The following is a 21,957-nucleotide window of genomic DNA, read 5'->3' as shown; positions in this document are numbered from 1 at the left end:
GATTTGATGACTTGCAAAGAAATAATACGCTGAATTGTGCTGTCAGTCTGAAATAATTACTTTGTGCGACAAAGCTCATATTGATCAGATTAAGTCTGATCAATATGCCATTTAAAAGAATCAGAAATCAAGCAAGGCAAAATATTTTTTTACGACTCCGTATTAATTCTGTCAATTGTTCATTCACATACAGTATTTACATTTCACAATGCAAAAGAACATTTCTGCCTTTTATGCAGTCACAAATTCATGACAAAAGGACTTCAAATTATAGGACAAAGCATCTTACAAGAAAAAAGTGGACACTAAATGTAGAAAAAAAAGAACATGGCAGCTGCCATGTGTAGAATGCACAGCCTCCAGCACATTGACATTTCTGCCCATATAGAGATCCTTTTCTCTTCCAATTTCTTCACCATTCTTGTCATTTCCTTTATCTTTTCTCTTCTATTTCAGATAGGGGGGGGGGTTCTTCAGTACGCTAATGGTCGGAGATCTTTGCCAGAACCCAGAAAATGTAATGCAATGTGACAGCGTATGTTCTTGCACAGAGATGTGCATCCGTGTTCCCATTGTTTATAATTCTATGTTAGTGTTTCAAAACACCCCTCCACTTCAACGCTGATCAACATTTACATTCACATTGCCACGCACACAAACAGATCGGTGTGGATGCTCCACCACGTTTGAACCGATTGTTTCCTCATGACGGGATTAGGATTTAATTTCCCGCAGTGAGACCAAGGACAGCTAAACTCTTTACAGTACATGATAACAAGGACACTTTCTCTTCCGCCGAACGGACCTGCCACGTGACAACTGCTGCTTATCAGGCTAACTCTACATGCGGTATTGAAGAATACAACTCAAAAAATGGTGTTTGTCTTTGGGCACGGCGAGCAGCCATTAGTTTAGTCTGATGGACTTCAATGGATGTGACACAAAACATTTGTGAAATGCACTTTTTGAAAGCCTTTGTTGTTTCCTTAACGCAACCTGGGCATTCCCACATGTTTCATGAATATATCAAGCATCCATATCAGTAAGGGTCAGTGGATAAAAAAAACAACCCATTCCAGTATGTGGCTTGATAACACAGCTTTGATTTATTTATGAACAAGTTGAACACCAGATTTTGTGAAGGTCCCAAGCACTTTGGAGGTTTTAGTTTTGAGGGTTTATTTGAAAGCTTTAGATCCAACCGACCAAAGTCAAAGTATTGCTCACAATTACAGTGTTTGAAAAGACTGCATTAAACTCTGCACGAGTGGCAAATTATCCAGACAAAAACAAATTCCTGAGCAGTCTTCTGTTGTTATCTCGAAAAACAAAACACACATTGGGACAAGACGATAATGACTCCACTTGCAGGCACTCAGCACGTGGACTAAGGTCTCAGCAAAAGTGAAATACATTTGAAAATCCTATCGCAGCTTTTGATTGGCTCGGATTCTGGGACAATCGTGTTTGTTTCCACTTGATCATTTGCCACCATCCCAATTTTCTTATCTCAGTTCTTTGCGAATCAAAGTCCAATTGATGGACAATCCAATCCCATCAATGTAAACAGGGTGGGGGGTGAGAGAGAGAGAGAGAGAGAGAGAGAGAGAGAGGGGGGGGGGGGGAGAGAGAGAGAGAGAGAGAGAGAGAGAGAGAGAGAGAGAGAGAGAGAGAGAGAGAGAGAGAGAGAGAGAGAGATAAGAGGTTTAGATAATTTAGATTGATGGGTATATATGTTTGAAATAAACAAGTGTGCTAATGATTTATTTTTTGTTACTAAAATTGCTCTATTTCTACATGTCATTATATAATGCAGGCGCAATGCTTACTATATTAATATTAATATATCACATATGACTCATTTACTGTATGTTCCATCTTCTGTCATTTTTTTTTGCATTCAATACTTCTTTTGTTTTCTTCAATCTTGCTGCCGTCAATTGCAAATTTCCCCACTGTGGGACTTCGATGAAAATGTTTCTTCAGCCGTCATCTGTACTTCTTTGAAGGTGTCGGACGTTTCGCTTTTTATCCAAGAAACTTCGTTTGTTTCGAAAGTTTGCTGAGGAAGTTTCTCGGATAAAAAGCGAAACGTCCGACACCTTCAAAGAAGTGCAGTTGACGGCTGAAGAAACCTTGTCATCGATGGACCACTCCTGTACGACTGAGAGCTTACACAAACCCACTGTGGGACTATTAAGGGCTTTCTGATTCTGATGATTCTGAATGATGACATGTCAGAATTTGGGATTTCCAACACGGAGTTAAAAGAATCAAATTATCAATCCAATCAGAAAATGGAAAAGAAGTCTACCCAGTCTATTTCAACAACTCGTTTACATAGTGTGCAGTCGACCCACGGTCCTTGCACCAACAAAGGGCCTACATTTGGAGACAATTGGTGTCACTGAAACACAGTGAAGAGGGGCTGGGGTGGGAGATAATGGCAATTAAAACACTAAAAGTTCACCCAAAAACGCCGAGAACTATTAAATACAGAGAAAATAGGAGGTGTGTGTGATTACATTCCCTCCAAAAATCTTTAAAAATGGAATGGGGGGTTAATTAAAATCTTGGATCGTTCAGGGCAGACACATCGCCAAGCATGACAATCTTCTTCCCACACATTGACAACTACGTATTTGCTAAGGATGGTAACACTTTTAGTGAACACTAATCTGTGCTAATACCGAAGCTCTGCTTCACGGCTCCACTCCAGCTGTAGCTAGAAAATGGCGGATCTTTAGCCAATCAAGCTGCCAAGTCATGGGTAGACAAATGCAGTGTAGGGGCACAATTATGTCAATTCGGAACAGAGTTATGTCACAATCTGGAATATATCAGCAGCCATTCTGCATTTTGATCAGCTCGATAAAAGATTCACTGGGTTGGGTCATTTCACTAGCTGGTGTGAAGACAGGCAAGGATGATAGCCAACTATTTGTATATCTGAGCTATTTCAAAGTAAATTGCCCATCACACTCTTTTTTTGAAACAACAGGCCAATAAAGTTGAGGTGAAGAGTTGAGTGTTTACAATGACCCACATCTTGAAAATGTGGGAAGATTGATATGTCATGGCCTACAATGACAGTGCTGTGGTCTGTGGCTGTGCTATTGGGGGTCAAATGTCACTGTTTGAAGATTCAAATGATTGGAAAGTTGAAGCAGCTTGTAGGCAAATTGAAGACCTTTATTAATCTCGAAAGTCAGACAATAACCCTTCATTCAAACAGTTTCCTCATCCTCGTTAACGGCATTCAAAGCGCTGGTCAGATCTCTGGCGATGTTTTTGTATAGCTGCGCCCATTTCAACCTCAGATAAGTCCAGACCCATATGACTTAGAAATTAATTGGTCTTTTTTATGAAAGAAAACAGTCTGAGGTTTCTTACGCTGAATTGAATGTTTATATAGGCCTAAAACTCAATATTCGGTGGGTCATGGAATTTGAGTGAAAATGACAAAAACCCTGGCACAGTCGTGAACATGATTTTTGCACATCGTCTGGCAGTAAATGAGCATGTTTTAATATTTCCATTTAAGGTTGATTTCTATAGAATTGTAGGCTAAATTTTTGCTGAAAACCATGTGTATTATTGAACAACCTTTTTTATGCAATAAGCTCAATAAAATGTTCTTTTTTTGTTTTATTGAAGACTTCTGGAAACTCACAACAGCACCCTGCAAATAAATTGCTACAACACAGCTGATTAATTTCTCACTGATGAAGACAAGCACTTCAAACATCCAATTATTTCTAAACACACACACACACACGCACGCACACGCACACACACACACGCACACACACACACACACACACACACACACGCACACACACACACACACACGCACGCACACACACACACGCACGCACACACACACACACACACACACACACACACACACACAAATCATACTGTATATCTCACACTATTTTTAATTTTCCATGATCTTTTTGCATTGTAAAACCAAGCACAATCCACAGGAAGGCGGAGAAATGTTCCAAAAAAAGAAATAGGGGGAGGGCAAAAAACCCTCATCATTCATAATCTGCCACGAAAGGATAGCTCGCATCACGTGATCACTGACATCTGCCCAGCAGAGTTGACAGCTTGCCTTGTCGCGAACGTGATTATGTTGCATCAGAGCGGCGAGGGCATGATTACAAATGAGTAGATGAGTTGCAGCTCCGAAACATGGAGAACGGCTGTGTTGTTTTTTCATGCACACTTTATGAAGGCTTTTTTTCACTCAACAAATGCAGACACATCTCTGTCTCTGTTTGACTCAAGAGGCGTTCAAAGATCGCCCTCGAAAATGTAAATTGACTCATTCACTGCCATTCACAAATGTATTTTCTAATTAAAATCATGACGTTGAACGCCATTCCCGAATTAGTTCGTGTTTTGTTTTTTTCATGCTTTGGTGCCGATAAAGCGCTGGCCAAACATCTGTCAATGTTTTTCCCGCCCACATGGGGGCAATATTTCCTGTTTTTCTTTTTTTACATATTAGCACTTTGTTCCAGCTTCAGCTGTTGTAAACCCCCTAAATAAACTAATAAGTATGTGTTGCATTGTGTTTTTATTTGCCCTCATTTCAAGCGCATATAACTCCAGACCAATATAATTGAGGAATTAACTTTTTTTCTGACAAGAGAAGATAGTCTAAGGTTTCTTACCTTGCATTTACTGTTTATGTATTCCATATTCTGTGGGTCCTGCAATTCGAGTGGCAATGACAAAAACCCAGGCACTGGAGTGGACACATTTATGCATATGCCTGACAGTTAATGAGTTAACGATAACTGCAATGACACAAAGGAAATTAAAATCACTGCACCAGAGCAGAAAATCAAATGAGATTGGGTGTTTGGGAACACAAATAAACAATTCTGAGACAGTCTAGTCGTTACATATATAACTAACAAACTATTGGAAGGCGCTTCAAAATAATGCTAATATTTGTAAAGCAAAGCTCAATATACACACAATATGCCACATTCATGTGTTGTTTTTCTTGTGCTAGACGTGCTATTATCAACACCAAATTAAAAGCATACCATAACCAAACAGTCCTCAGAAATCAATGCAACAAAAAAAAATCACATCAAATTGACAGCCGTCTAGTCGGAATGAGTCGCAAATGGACAGGTTCCTTGGTGAGGAAAAGTTGCACATCCAAAAACACGTTGCCAACAATGCTCACTTGAACTCCCAACCAATCAGCAGCAAGACATTGAGTGGCCAAAGTTATACAACGAGCCTTGTTTACCTGATAATGGCTGTGTCACCCTGGCGGACTGTGATGTTGTCGGTAGCCCGTTGCATATCCACACTCTGGATGGGGAATCCTGTAGGAATGAGACACAGCAGTCTGAAAAAAGAAGCCTGCAACTGCCTCCAAGGCGATTTGCGTCCGACGAGCATTTTTTTTCAGAGCTCTGCAATGCGTGTTTCGGTAGCAATCCAAGAGATAAGGAAATAAATGTTCTTCAGAAGTCAGACAGTCAGGTTCAATTCAGTCAGGCAAACTACTTGGGGTTGAAAACATGCAGCTCCTGTGGTCACTCGATCGACCAATGATGTGCAATGCTTTCGGCTTACAAAGTGTTGTGAAATGTCTCTCGCCCACTCACACACACACCCCTCTCTCCCTTCTCTGTCTCCCTCTCTTTCGTTCATTCTGGTGATCGGGTAGCTGGCTGTGATGCTCCCTATTGGTTGTGAGGACAACAGCACCCCCCAAGGTCCCTTTAAGTGGCACACAGTGTAAGAGACAATGGGAATAGTTTTAGACACACATGGACTTTTTTTTCTGCACAGTATGAAAGTTGCTGTGGTGTAAAAAAAACTAACAAAACCTTTTTCAAGCATGCTTGAGGGTAGATGTTGTGAATTTGCAAGAAGAACAAAGTACAGTGATACCTCGATTTACGAACTTTTCGGTTAGATAGATAGATAGATAGATAGATAGATAGATAGATAGATAGATAGATAGATAGATAGATAGATAGATAGATAGATAGATAGATAGATAGATAGATAGATAGATAGATAGATAGATAGATACCGAACTCACTTCCTCCCAACATTCGTAACATCGATTCTCTTCCCACCTACAAATCCAATGTCAAAACCCACCTATTTAAAATTTCATTTTCTGTGTAGCTTTATATCTTGTTTCTATTCATAATTGTATTTTATTTATTCTTGTATCTATGCTTGTCTGTGACTATAAAGTGTAAAGAGCTTTGAAAGGTGCTTGATATAATAATAATAATAATAATAATAATAATAATAATAATAATAATTATGAACTTTCGCAATTATTATTATTATTATTATTATTATTATTATTATTATTATTATTATTATTATTGATAGGTAGATAGAAAGCCGCGAATCTTTCTCCAGAACAAAAAAAAAAAAAATATTTCATTGGTGATGCACCCATCCTCTTAAACACAGCATTTTAGGTCTCATTATCTGCATGCTGTATTTAAATAGTATTTTCAGCTACATTCTGACCTACTTCTTTCTCTCTCCACTCTTCCACTCTAGCAGGGGTTCAACTCAGCTGAAGCAGTGCAACAAAAAGCGGAAGAAAAAGCGCCACCATAACACAATTCCACTCAGTTTGCTTTCCAGAGGTGTAACTCACAGACATATTTTGTTTAACCTCTTCTTTTCAATTTTATGCTCATCCAAATCTTGTTTTTATTCTGTTCCACTCTGTATTGAGTTCCATCAATTCCAATTCAAGCAAACAAACACATAAAACATAATAATTTGCTTATTGTAGTAACTGCATGCATATATTAAGGTGAGGCATGCATGAATTCAAATGCTTTATCGTCCATGAAATAGCATGGAATAGAAATTTGCCCATGGCTGATGCAGTGATTATGACCCACACAGTGGCGTAAATCAACGCTCCACACAAACCCGTCCGCAGACTCATACCGAGCCTTGACCAATTTGAGAGAGAATCTGACAATAAATCAAAGAAGAAGCAGTCAGAAGAAAGGAATTGTAACATGTTGACCAAAAACGTTCTGCTCAACACACGGCTCATGAGTCGCTTCAAAAGAAAGTGGACGAGAAGTTTCCCTTAAATTTCTGTACCCCCAGTGTGCAATGGAAGCGTGTGTTATGTTGTCATGCTAATGTGCACGCGATGTCATCACCGCCACTGGAAGGAAGCAGCAATTGATGGTGTCATCTTTAGATCAATCTCATTTGCAAATAGCAATGATGCTAATGCTGTCTGTAGGATTTTAAGTAAAAAAAATATTAGGTTTACATTATCAGGTGTATTTATTATTCCTAATGAGTTAATTTTGTCATAGTTGTTGTGCAATATATTTTTGAAAGGGAATTCGGATTGGATTGGATTGGATTAGCCTTTCTTAGTCTCGCAGTGGAGAAATGAATGTACATTTCACAGAAGCAAAGTGATGAACGTAAGAGGAAAGGAAAGGCAGAAGTAGAAAAGCAAAATACAGGACCTGTTGTTAAGGCAGCCACTCTTGCGGCGCCATCTTGAAGTCAAAATAACAACAACAAAAACTAAATAACAAATAATGTGACAACACAAAAGGTAGACATTCATTCAATCTCAAGCACTTTCTGCACCCTCTTTGTTGTATGAAGCAGTTCTAGATGAAAGAGGAGAGGATCAAAGCACCCTTTTCACCAGTGGATAGTGGTGAAATGTGCACGTCTGCTACAAGCTAAATGTTAAAAGCAAACACGGAGCTGTAGCATCCATTGACGAAAAGAGATCGTCTCACATCTCCTGTCCCACGAAAATCCGCTTCAATTCCAAGCCACGACAGTTACACATACGCATCGGCACTCTACACTGATGCTCCTTTCAACTTGAGCTAAATGATGAGCTAATGATGCTAAATTTAGCTTAGCATTGTCAAGTCCTGCTGTAAACCTACATTTAGATACATATTTGTTTCATGTGTCTCTGATGTTTTTATGACATTGTTAGTGGGAGTAATTTGTCTGTTTTTTCTTTCTTTCGCTCTGTGTGTGTGTGTGTGTGTGTGTGTGTGTGTGTGTGTGTGTGTGTGTGTGTGTGTGTGTGTGTGTGTGTGTGTGTGTGTGTGTGTTTAAGTGTGTGTTTTGTTGGATGGCAGGAATTTAAACATAGTGCGTCTGACATGCTTTTATCATGTTTCATTGTAGTCCGAATCGCATCTTGAGAGAGGTTGATAGAAAGTATGACTATTAGTTTTGACTATCTTTGGATCAATGCTTTCAAAAATACAACCCTAATCAATGCTTAAGCATCAATATTTAACAGTCAGGCAAAGAATGAGACCACCAGTATGATTTATTTTATCCAAGATATGTATCTCATCCCATTTTTCACAAATCATAAGGGCCCTCGAAGTTTAATATCCGCCGAATTCCTTTTAGCTGAATTGGCAAATGTGTACAGCGATTCCCACGGCGACCAAGTCACAGCTTCCCTCCCATCCAAGAAGCCAGTTCCGTGGCTCAGTCTCATTTATTTATGACTCCCCCCTCCCCACAAGCTCCCTTTTTCTGACGCTGGCTTTTTCAAACTGCTCACCACCTTTGCCACACTCTGACTCACTTTTCAATGCTCAGCTATTTCCCAGTTTTTTTACGAGGTTTCCTTGTCTGAAAGACAGCATCAAGTTAAACCAGACTCCCATTTGGCACGATTACCTCAACCTTTCTTTCTTTTTCACAGAGCTGCATATTATACACAAATAATCTGAATGCAAAATTACACATTTTGCATAAAGAACACTCGATTCTTACTACATTATTAGATGTGCCGAAAACTAAACCGTTGCTGGTCCCACTCTCTGGTCGCACTGAACATTCGGCAAGCCCCCTGGCTGCCCATCTTTAAAACCCGCCTAAAAGCTCACTCGTACTCATTAGCATTTGACTCGGCATGATTCAGACTTGATCTTAATTTTACTCCCTGGTGCTTTCTACTATCTTTGTGACTGCTTCATTTCCTGTATGATATTTGTCCATGTTAAGTGCTTTGTTCCAGCTTCAGCTGTTGTTAAAGCGCTACATAAATCAAGATGTATTGTATAGAATGTATAAACCTTATAGTGTGGAAAATAAGGTATGTTGTACATGTAATCATAAAAGAAGTCCCCAAAGCAGCTTGTCTCGAGACCCATTATTATTTGAGAAGAGTGACCTATGATGGATTGTCCTATTCCACTCTGCATGTCTTCTTCAACTGATCTCTCTGAGGGTCTTCAATTTATTTCCCGAATTGAGGCGAGAAATGCTACAGACAATTTTCTTGTTGTCTTTTTTTCTACATATTAATATTAATATTAATATTACTAATGAAAAATAATAATAATAATAATAATAATAATAATAATACAAATAATAATACATTTAATTTCAAGCGCCTTTCAGAAGACCCAAGGACACTTTACAATCAAAAAAATAAAGCACAAAACAATAAAACCAGAAATAAAATGATAAATAATAAAATCTCTGATTGAACTACACCATGAATGCAATTTTTAACAGATGGGTTTTGAGGTCGGATTTGAAAGTAGGGAGGGAATCAATATTACGGATTTTGGGTGGAAGTGAATTCCAGAGTTTGGGAGCAGAGCGGCTGAAAGCTCTGCATCCCATTGTGGTGAGACGGGCAGAAGGCACATAGAGGTGAAGGGAGGATGAGGATCTGAGGGACTGAGAGGGAACGGATATTTGAAGCTGGTCTGAAAGATAGGGAGGGGCAAGGTAATTGTTGGCTTTGAATGTAAACAGAAGAATTTTGAATTCGATCCGAAACAGGGAGCCAGTGGAGGTGCTGGAGGACAGGGGTGATGTGGTGAAAGGAGGGGGTTCTAGTGATGATCCGGGCTGATGATTTTTGGACGAGTTGGAGTTTATGGAGAAATTTTTGATTGACACCAAAGAGAAGTGAGTTACAATAGTCGATCAGGGAGGTGCCGAGACATTAATCTCCAAAAAGCCTATGGCCTAAGGGGGAGGGTGCAAAGAGAAATAAAATTGATAGTCATGTAGAGCCCTGAAAAAAATGACCATATTTTCCGCACTATGGGTGCCTCACCACAGGTTTACATCAGGTAACGGAAAAAAAAACCATTAAAAAAACCTAAAACAAAAATATTACTTGTGACACCATTCACATGGCCGTGAAGTACAGTCGTTGTGTATCATAGCACCAGGAAATAAAATGCACAAATACTGTATACCTTACACACACTCATAACATAATCAGGAACAAAGTAAAAAAAAAATCACATTTTTTAACAAATCTTTTGCATCATGTATTTTTTTTTTTTTAGAAATGATAGAAATGAATGAACACTTGATCACAGGATATGATTACGCGGTGGCTGTCTGTGTTAATTACATTTCTAATGTAATGTAATGTAATGTAATGTAATGTAATGTGTCTAATAACATTTCTGGCTATGCTCCAGAGGTTGGGCATTCAGACTGTTTGTGTAGTAGGTGACTGCAAGCATCAATCACTTTTTTTGGCCTCATTAAACAACTTTGGCCTGCCCATATGGCAGTGTGTTCATGGTCACTACGTCCCAGAGGACATGATTTGGCTCTCCCTTTTTTCACAGATGTACAACGCTGGGCTCGCTGATTGTGTTACAAGCCTGAGTCTAGATGTGTGTGGAGCACTACAAGCCGTACGGAGATAAATGCGGGTGAGAAACAAACGCAGACTCTAAATAAGAGGTGCAAAGAGAGGAGGATAGAAAAAAATCTGGGCGCTTTACTCTAAAGCGTAACTAAAACATGCACCAATACATGTCATTTACATTCCCATGTGTTTGTTCTGTTTTGCATATCCTGACATTTCCACATATAATGAATGATTGAGATAAGATCTTTGAGGCAAAGACTGAAATAAAATATTCCTCAAGGCAAAGCTTTCTATCTTAACCACTTGTGATGCAAAACATCCCCCTCAATAAACCATCATCGTTTACCTTCTGTCATTTCTTGTTTTCAACACTGATTGAAGCTGTTTTTTTTAACTTTAACTTTATCAAGGTCCAAATTAGGCATTTGAAAGGACCCTGTACACATTCTTCAGTTCTGAAAATAAGTACAATTATTCAGAACAGAGTAATTTTTTTGGAGCCTGGCTACCAGTGGCGGACCATCAAGGGCTGCAAATCCTTCTCTGCTGGCCTAATAATATCTGAATCACTCACTAATGTGAATTATATTTTGTCCATGAATTCTTATTAAATTATTCCAAACTGTCCTTCAGCTTCCTTTCATTGTTTTACCCTGTTGTGCTTAAGAATTTAAGAATTTAACCAATCACATTTCGGCCATCATTTGTAACCAGGGTCAGAAACCTGGACGCCTTCATAATCAGTTCTACGGGCCTTGGCGTATCAAATGTGTCGATCAAACTGTTGCAATCGGATTTCGACTTGGCAACCCAAAAGGGGTACCAACGCTTTCTTGAAGCTGCTGGTCAACATCAGTTTTCGCAAACTATGATTGGCTAGTGACAAGAGCATACTGGCCCGAGCTAGCACATTGTATCGGTAACGAGCTGCATGAGCAAATATATTGTGTTGATTTAATAGCAGTTTAGTCAACCCATAATGGCTGAAAGAAGAGATGGATTTGGTTGTAGATTTACTGTTAAAGCTATTTTCAAGACGGACTTTTCAAGAAAAAATGGACATCATTAATGAGAATCATTAATCCTTTAAGAAAGGTCATTATTTCCTAGCTAACAGTACCGTCGAGTGGACTTGTAGTATATCACACCATACTTTTTTCAGTCTGGATTGATTCAGCCGTAGCACACCTGAAGGTCTAGCGATGAAATAAAATAAAACCTTATTCATGAACGCTTGGTTCTAGTAGGCTGCTGTATTTTACTGTTGGTCTTTATAGTGGGACTTGCAGGTAGAGAATATTTTTGAGGTGCTATTTGGCGTTCACCACTATTCCCCACTGTAGTATGATGTTGTCAAGACTTGGGTTCGGAAGACCTAATTTAAATTATATATAGAATTTAAATTAGATATAGGAATATAGGAATTTAAATTATATATAGGGTTAATAGTCATTGTCTGGAACATTTACAACTTTGGAGAAGAATCATTATGCGTGGCAATCTTATAAGGGTACGTAAACTGGGCTCCAGCTCTCCTCTAGCATGTAAAAGGTGCTGGGCCGTAAAGGAGCTAGGTCATGGAGATAAACACCAAATGACTGGAGCAGCGCATAGCGCAAACCAGCCATGCTGGCTCAGTTGGTCATCATTAATAGCTCTTGGTTGTAACATACTGTATACAACCCTTTGATTTATTTTTGCCTAGGTTCATAGTTTAATCAGTATTCAGTTGGGGAGAAATAGACCCAGGCGATTCATGGCTTTTTAAAAATTGATAATAAGCAAACTTGTTTAATACAGTTGAAAAAATAATGCAACACTGATCTGAAAGAACCTTAGTAGATCAATACAATCAATGGTACTGCCTGTCTGTATCCTTCTGACTAAGGACCAGCCTCATCGAGAGAGACAACCATTCAATCATTATTAAGTCAACATTACCACTTCAATGTTTGTGACTAAAGTTTTTTCACTCATGTATGGTGCTTTGGAATAATATTTGGATTCAATGGAATTAAATTGTCATTTAGAAAGTGAATTTTGGATTTCCGTCGGTCGTTTCTGTTTTATATGAAAAAAAAAAAACCTGTTTGCCGGTACACTAATATAAATACAGTATATTTGAAAAGAATTAATTGAATATTGTTGATTTGAAATGTTATGATGATTTTTTTTTTATGTCTGAAGTGCATATTTTCCCCGATAATACAATAACAAGTCAATATTTTTAAGAAACCTCAAGGTTTGTCGCATTTGGCATCCAAAGAGTTTTAAACAAGTACCACATTTTCCGGTGTATAAGGTGGACCCAAAAGTCTTGATTTTTTTGAAAAGATGACCCTGCGCCTTATATGGAGGTGCACCTTAAATGTGAAGTAATATTGAGCCACAACATGTCTCGCAACTACTGTGAGCAGCCACCGACCCCATTTCCCCACGCTGAAGAAGTTGTGCATAACAGCCTCTATTGTAGCGCCTTATAATGCGGTGTGCCTCATATTTGGAAAACTTTTAGATATTTAGATATTATACAGTATTTAGAAAACTGTTTTCATTATAGTCCGGTGCGCCTTGTATATGGAAAATGTTTGAAAATACACAATTGATTGGGGGTGCGCCTTATACTCTGTTGCGCCTTATACACCAGAAAACATGGTATGTTCCAAGCGTTTGTAATATGACGGCTTTCTTTGTAAAATGAATAATAGTACCTATTCCCCATTAAGACAAAAATGCATCTGCTCTCTCATCCAAGTGCTTGATGTAGTTTTGTTTGTTTCTTTCAAAAACAAAGAAGCAAATAAAAAGGAATCATGTTGACTTAATGTGTCCACAATCTCACATGGAGCCACGGGCAATAGCCCCCCACCCCCTTCTCTCCCCCACTACCTCCCCCCCGGATAGTGTCGCAGGCTGACAAGGCCTATTTGTCTCAGGTCAAATTGAGCTTTTCATCACATCATTGCCAAAAGGACACAGTCCAAACACACGTATTTCAGTTGCCAGACCAAAGTGACACATAAAAAAAAGTGTTTTTCACCTTTGCGTTCACGTGAAAAGAAATGAAAGTGAGGAACAAATAAAACTGGTTGATGGATGAGTTTACCTGTGGCGGTGTATTTGGGAAGATCCGAGACATACATTTGTGCTGCCGTGCATTACTTGCCTGTATGTAAAGTATGCAACTCACAATCCAGAAGGTAAAAAGGCTTGAATTTAGATGCTTTGTACCTTTCTGGGTGGGACTTGTTCATATGATTTGACAGGATTGTCGCATTGCCTGTTTTGTCGCATTGCCTGCCCAACGCACATAAGCGACGGCAAGGAACATCTTGTCAAAACAACTCCATATTCGAATGATGGTGATGAGTCATCGCTGGCCATGAGCTGCATGATTAGCTACGCGCCCAGTCATTTTTTATTTCTATTCATTTCTGTAGGATGCACCATTCACAATGTCACTTTCAATCTGGACAAAATAGGCGCTCTAAATATATTTAATGTTTCAAAATACGTTTCCAAAGATTTTCTTGTAAGATCCACTATCCGAACCTAACTATATTAGTTTTCAATGCAATACAATACAATACAATACAATACAATACAATACAATACAATACAGTACAATACAATACAATACAATACAATACAATACAATACAATACAATACAGTACAATAATGTAACCTCTTGAATAAAGATTAGCAGCATTCATTCAGCTCATGTATTTCGTTTTTCTACTTTCATTCCTTTCATCACTTTCCAATCCAATCCAATCCAATTCAAGGGCGCGCAAACCTTCTCAGCATCCTCTCCCCCCATCCATTCATTTTATTTATATCTTGGGTATTGTCGGATCAACAACAAATCTTTTTACAGATAAGTATTTAATGCCTTTTGAGAAAAAATGGTGAAAATGGCTATGGAATTCAATGCTTGTTCAACCAGAAAGAGGGAGACATCTGCTGGCGATGAGCGGAAGCTCCTCGACAATTCTATGCCACTCAAGAAATACAACAAGCTGAAATCAGGCACACTTGGTGGTTTTTAATATTGACACATAATTAACTTTCTCCAGCCATATGGTGATATCTTTACTATCTTAAAGGCTATTTTTCCAAGCGTAACATTGTTGTGGCTGCTAACAGTGCTCAGTGAAGCTCAGTGAAGTGAAGTGATCACCATCTGGCCAACACAGTTTTATGAATTCATTTGTTTAAGAACAAACAAACCCCAAAAAACAATACAATAATATAATGGCAGTTTTTTTGCCAAGAATTCCATTTTGAAATCGCAAGATATATTTTGGTTCTTTTTCCTTCTTTTTTTTTAACTTATTTTAAATTTTAGTCAATTTTAGGAGAGCTTTTGTCGTTTTTATTCATGTCTGGGCTTGGGAAAAATGCATACCAGTACTTACAATTTAGTTTTTAAGTGTTTTGTGGATGCGTTTTGTTTTCAAATGTGGTCTATTTGTCAGCTGGAATATTTCGGAAGAGGTCAGAATAAATATTGCAAAAACAGATGACATTTGAAAATTGTATTGACTAACTCACTAAGCGAATAACCTTTAACAAATAAGAGTCCACTTATACATAAGTGGAATAATTCCAAGAAACGTGCAGTGCACTACTGCTGTTCCAAAAATGAAAAAGCTGACAAAAAACACAATATACTGTAAACCCCACTCAATCTGCAGTCATTAATAAATCTACACAAACATCTCAACAGGGCAGAATGCATCGAGACAAAAAGCATTCATACTTGTATTCACTTATTCAAGCAACATATTTGCATGTTTTAGGTAAGGATGAAGTGAAAGACCACATAAGCACAGGTGGAGTACAGTCATCCTCTGTTTATCGCGGTCATGGGGACCAGAACCCCGCACGATAGATGCAAATCTGCAAAGTGGGGATCAAGCTACAGCCATGTACAAAACCTTTCAGTCATTTGGCATTTTTTTCTGAACGTTTTTTAACTGGAAAAAAAAAACTGTGATACACTGAAACCGCGATGAGTGACATGCGAAGTAACGGGGGATCACTGTACATATAAACTCCACACAGTAGTGCAGAGCCAAAGTTTGGACCGAATACATCTTAAGGGTGTCGAATGAGTCAGTGACTGATAATGATCTCAGTTCCTCTTACCTTTTCTGCACTCATTCTATCAATAACATTTTCATCTGCTCATCATTAGGCCACATACAGCAATTAGAATAAACATTCATGCCATTTTTTACAGTAGACATCGTGTAACTGTCCCACCACGCGCTATGAGATATTGACCTGGATAGCGAGCTTTTAATGTGACCGCTTCAATTCCCTCCCATCTCCTGTGTCTTGTTGCTATAGAAACATCAGAGAAAGAGAAACGATCTGCTCTACAATAGTGTGTGCGCCTATGTGTGTACATGTGCAACAGTGACTTCAAAAGGGACTGCTGTGTGTTGTGAGTGTGACGCAGCGGACGGGAGAAGTGCCTGGGAGACACCGGGAGAAAAACCTTCAATTCAAACAACCTTTTTTTTTAATTATTCATGGGCCCAAATAATCCACAACACACATGCACATAATATCTGCATCCAGATGTTTTTATTTATTTTGTGCGGCCATTAGACAAAATTCAACTGAGTAAATTCTTTTTTCAGTCAAGCCTTTTGTTGAAAGGTCAAATAATCTAAAATTACTGTGATTAATGTTCGGTTTTGTAAATGGAATGGATCATGAAAAAGCCCCTGCGTATTTGCATCTCATCTTTCTCGAATCACCACTATACCCGTGCATTGAAACATGATGTCCACTAGATGGCAGTAGAACCCCCCTTTTTGTTCTCGTCTTCTGACGCCCTTCTCCCTGCAAGAAGGTTCAAGAAACACTCTTCCACTCAAGTGTGAAACTTTCTACTTTTCTAGCTGCTATGTATGCCTGCTTGTGCGTGATATCGCAAAATCTCTTCGTATCTAAGTGTGTGTTTTGCACACAGTAAGTCTAAACGTCAAAACTGTCCCTGGCGCGTGTGGCTGCCGCTGCGCACCCACAGAAAAAAAAGTTCCTATGACTGTAAAGTGACCTTTAGAGTTTTTAAAGGCGCGTAGAAATGTATTATTATTATTATTATTATTATTATTATTATTATTATTATTATTATTATAAACTTCCCACTGCCCAGCAACACTCTACATGCTCTACGCTCAACATGCTCAAGACAGTAGAGTTGATAGTGGACTTCAGGAAACCATCACCACAGCTGCCCCTCACACTATCCAACTGCCTCTTGTCAACCGTCGAGACCTTCAAGTTCCTGGGAATTACAGTCTCCCAAGACATAAAGTAGCAGGTCAACACCAACTCCACCCTGAGAGAGGATGTACACAGGAGGTGCTATGCCATTACTACAGGGCAGTTATCGAATGAATCCTGTGTTCTTCCATGACGGTTTGGTTCGGGGACGCCACAAATATGGACATAATTCAACTTCAACAGTTCGGACAGCCTGATTCTGAGAAAGCCCAGAACATGAGACACTATGCAAACGTCGCCAATGGTTACTTGTTATTCTGCAATAGCTGCGACAGCATGCTGATGTTGTTTACACACTTATCGTGTTTGTCTCTCACTAACCACATCAGGCTGTTACAAAAAAAAAAATCAGACTAACAAACAATTATTTTCATACTCTGCATGTAATATAGAGTGGTACACATTTTTAGATATGTATCTTGTCATACAGCAATTATTTCAGCATGTAAAATAAACAGTTGGCAGCAAAGTGTTATTCAGCGGGAGTGAAAATTCCCACTCAGAAACGGACAACACAAGTATATATTTTTTCAAACGTATACTTATGAGAATGAATCCATAAATAAAGCAAATGATCACTCGGAACATTGTCAAAATTGCCCATTGATACAATGCAAAAGCAGTGAGCTTGTTTCCAGAGCTTCATCGAATTTCCACCGCCCGACTCAGAAATAGGGATTCATTTATCGAGCCAGTGGTGGGCCGTCACAACCTGCAAAGCCCTTTCTCTGCCGGCTTAAAAATATCAGAATCACAGACTAATGTGAATGATATTTTGTCCATGAATTCTTGTTAAATAACTCCAAATTGTCTTTCAGCTTCCTTTCATTGCTTTACCCCTGTTGTGCTGCTTCCAGATGTGTGTTTTCGTATTTCAGGACTTAACATGACATTTTAGCCATCATTTGTTACTAGGGTCAGAAATCTACCTGGATGCCTTCACAATCAGTTCTGCAGATCCTGCAGCATAAAATAAGTGTCAATGAAACAGTTGCTTGAAAAAATCTGTTTGGGTTGGCAACCCAAGTCAGTTTTCGCAAACTATGATTGGCTAGCCAATCATCGGATCACGAGCCACGAGTGATAAGTGCCTATTGGCCAGAGCTAGCACACTGTATCTGCAGCAAGCTGCATAAGCAAATATATTGTGTTGATTTAATAGTGGTTTTGTCAACCCACAATGGCTGAAGGAGGAGAAGAAATGGATTTGATTGAATACTATTCCAATTTTATCAGGTTATCATGAATCCACACGTCCACAGTAAAAATTAGAACAGCTTCATGACAGTCTATCTTCAAGTCACAAGTTTTCCTGGCCAACGGCACCCTCTAGTGGACGTGTAGCAATATCACACCACACTCTCAGCTAAATGATTCAGATGTCACACTACTGAAGGCCTAGGAGTGACATGCAAGGCCCGTCACTGTATTTCGTTGTAATAAAAAGTGTATTCATAGCAGTCCCAATATTAACCAAATGTGACGTTAATGTAAATGTATTCCAAGTATACGTCATCTGGAAAATACGGTCGATTAGAGAGAACATCAAAGTAGCCAGTGTGCTCCACACTAATTAGCTCTATTCTCCCATGGAGGCTGACAGGATCTTGTCCATGCCAGCTGAGGTTGCCCTGCTGTTGAATTTGAGATGAGGACACAGGAATGAGACGAAAAGCGGCTTGGCTGCTTGCGGACAAGGGGAGTGTGGAATACGACTAATTATTTTAGACATGGAAGTTAATCCACAGAAATCTTCACAGCGGCAGCTAAGATGAATGAGTCGAACTGTAGGAGAGAGTGTCGTTTGTCATGATAAAAAGTGCAAAACCAATCAAATGGATTGTGATAACCTTTATAGAAAATGAAAAGAAGCGAGTTGCCAGGGGCGTATTGCCAGACCCCGAAAAAAAAAAAAACAACAATAGTAATAATAATCATCTTCTTTTCTTTTCGGCTTTTCCCTTCAAGGGGTCGCCACAGCAAATCAGTGTCTTCCATCTTTAGGGGTTTGATCCGCATGTTTGTTTTGGCCAAGCTTTTACGTCGGATGCCCTTCCTGACACAACCCTCTGTATTTATCCGGGCTTGGAACTGGCACAAGAAGACTTATGTCCCGATACAGAACAAGCAACTCGCTCAGTAACAGACTCCCAAACACAAAATGGTCATCGGCACCGCAACATTCAAACAAGCAAAAACTATACTCACCATTTGATGATAATAATGAATATTAAATTAATCCTCCTGTTGTTGGCCAAAAGTTCAGTGAAAAACTACCTCATTCGCATTGTTTAAAACATGCGTGAATGGATATGTGTGAATACTTGAGGATTTAAGCCCCCCTGAGCGCTCGTACATAAGTGCGTATGTGGTGTGAAAAGTGACACAGCATGACTCGGTTGATGAGCGGAAAAAAAACAAATGTGGGAGGAAGAAAAAAAAGAGAGGAATAGTGCAGAGCAGCTGGAGACGGCAGTGACTGTGTTTGTGGAGGCTCGCAAAACATAGGAAAACAACAATGGCTTTGAAATTGAAGGTAATACAGTGAGAGACAAAGAGCAGAGAAGAAGATGGAGCATATCTAAACACCCACTGGCAATTCAGCATGAATAGCAATCATTTCTCCTTTGAAAGCTGCTAGTATCAGAGCAGAGGCTCTTCTCCTGAAACGAAAAGCGATAAATCCTCCTCTTTACTTTTGGGAGTATCGATGCTGGGAGCCTGTGTGCAACACGTCACGTCTGTGCAATCGAGTTTGGGGCATATTTTTTGCCTGGCTTGACGATATTCAATGGCAAATGAACTCCAGTACCCAGCAACTGTGTTAGGTTATGTTAGTTTAACAAACAGTTATTAAATCACAACATTAGAGTGACTGAAGTACCGGTATATAATTTTCCTTTTGAAGAATTGTCATTTAAATCTCATCTAAAAAAAACCAACAACAAATAAATAACCAAATAAATAAACATAAATAAATATATACTAAATAAATAATTAAACACAAACAAACAATAAATAAATACATAAATAAATATCTAAATAAATAAACAGCCAAATAACAAAATAAATAAAAATAAATAATACACAAATAAATAACCAAATTACCAAATAAATAAATAAATGAACTAAAATAAACACTAAATAGATACATACATAAATAACCAAACAATCCAAAATAAATAAATAAATAAATAAACTGCCAACTATTTTAATTTTTTAGGAATAATACGATTTGCGACATTTCAATTGTTTGCTATCTCATTTGATTCCCTGACATGAATATTAACTGACATGCTGTTGTCAATAATCATCCTACTGTGTGACGACCTGATGGTTATTCATTATTCCATCACAGCGTGCTGTTCATCACTATTCATCAGATTCATTACTTTTGATGAAATTAAGAGAGTAACGCAATCTCGGTATTAACTCATTCACGAGCCAAACGAGCAAAAATGCGTCCACTCCAGTGCCATGTTTTTTGTCATTTTCACTTAAATTCCAGGACCCAGAGAATATTGAGTTTTAGGATTACATAAACATTCAATAATAATAATAATAATAATAATAATAATAATAATAATAATAATAATAATAATAATAATACATTTAATTTCTAAGCGCCTTTCAAAACTCTCAAGGACACTTTACAGTCTCAGGATTTTTTTTCGCGCGTGAGCAGCAGCAGCCATTCGCGCCAGCGTTCACTCTACCTGGAAGTAACACGGCAGCAAAGTTATGAAAGGAAGATGCAAGGAAAGAAAGGAAAAAAAAAACCAAAATAAATATGTCAATGCAGCGTAAGAAACATTAGACTCTCTTCTTTCATCAGAAAAAGTTTATGCCAATCTTATTTGGCTCTAGAGTTATCTGCAATGGAAGTTGGGACGGGTGTACAAAAGGCAAATGCTGCCCCCTTGTGTGAGATATTGGCAGAGGTCTGACCAGCGCTTTATTGCCCCCCATACTCCTCGCAAGAAAAACCAAAACCCGAACAAATTCGGGAATGGCGCTCCACGTCATATTTTCAATTCCCGAATAAATATGAGAATGGCATTGAACGAGTTCATGAAAAGAAATACATGAAAGTGAAAGTTTACAAATCACTGTTTGCGCTGCTCTCATATATTTTCAACTTAGTTTTCTGCAGTCACAAATCTGAACTGCCGCCATCGATCCACTCGCAAAAATCATTTCAAAACATTGTTGGGGCAATTCGCTATACGAACATCTTTAAAGATCTTTTTTCTTGCATCATTTTGTTTTTGTTGGACTTCCTGACACGTCATATCCTGCCTTCACATCCTATACGTCACATCCTATACGTCACATCATATACGTCACATCCTATACGTCACATCCTATACGTCACATCCTGTCCGTCTTTTATAAAAGCTCTCCCAACACGACCTATATCTCTTTCTCTCTGGCCCTCCTCAAACGACCTCACAATGTCCCTGCTGTCTCCAAGATTAAAATAAATTATTCTGTTCAACCCCTTGGTTCCTGCTGATTTTACTATCCCACTTCTAACACCGTGAATAGCCACAGGGAACGATCATTTTTTTAACCCATCAAACATGTTTTCATTATTATATCGGATTATTTCAGACGGCTGGATAGCTAGGCCGTACATTTGAATATATCACTTGTCCAAAATGTGAGACTCGATATAGACCGACAAGATAATTGAGTTACACATAAATGTGGAATGAGTCCAATTTGAACAAACCATATAATTGTAATTCACGCAGGGCTATGATCAAATTCAAGAGATGGACGGTGTGACAACTTCTATCAGCCTGTCAAATGAAAACAGTAGCATTTTAAATTACGACGACGGAGCAGGATGTGTGCGTATACCCGAAAAAAGGACATGACATTGAGATTACAGTGTGGTCAGGTTGCATCACTTTTACTTGGTCTGTGTTCACAGTTGAATCAGGCATTGGGTAGAATACATATGTGGATCTGTGTTGTTTTT

General features: G+C 38.7%; 1 protein-coding gene across 1 annotated transcript in view; it reads right to left on the bottom strand.

Annotated features, from left to right (window-relative positions):
* The window catches only part of lsamp (limbic system associated membrane protein), a 92,646-nt gene that overhangs the window by 32,401 nt on the left and 38,288 nt on the right, over nt 1-21,957 (bottom strand). The window contains exon 3 of the mRNA XM_089013607.1: nt 5,279-5,357. Within this exon, the coding sequence (XP_088869733.1) occupies nt 5,279-5,357 (79 nt within the window). The remainder of the gene's footprint in view (nt 1-5,278; nt 5,358-21,957) is intronic.

Source organism: Hippocampus bargibanti, linkage group LG14 (genome assembly GCF_051943395.1).
Source record: "Hippocampus bargibanti isolate YZ-2025 linkage group LG14, ASM5194339v1, whole genome shotgun sequence".
NCBI classification, from domain to species: Eukaryota; Metazoa; Chordata; class Actinopteri; order Syngnathiformes; family Syngnathidae; genus Hippocampus; species Hippocampus bargibanti.
Note: the sequence above shows the minus strand (reverse complement) of the source record. Positions and strands in the feature narration are given on the sequence as shown.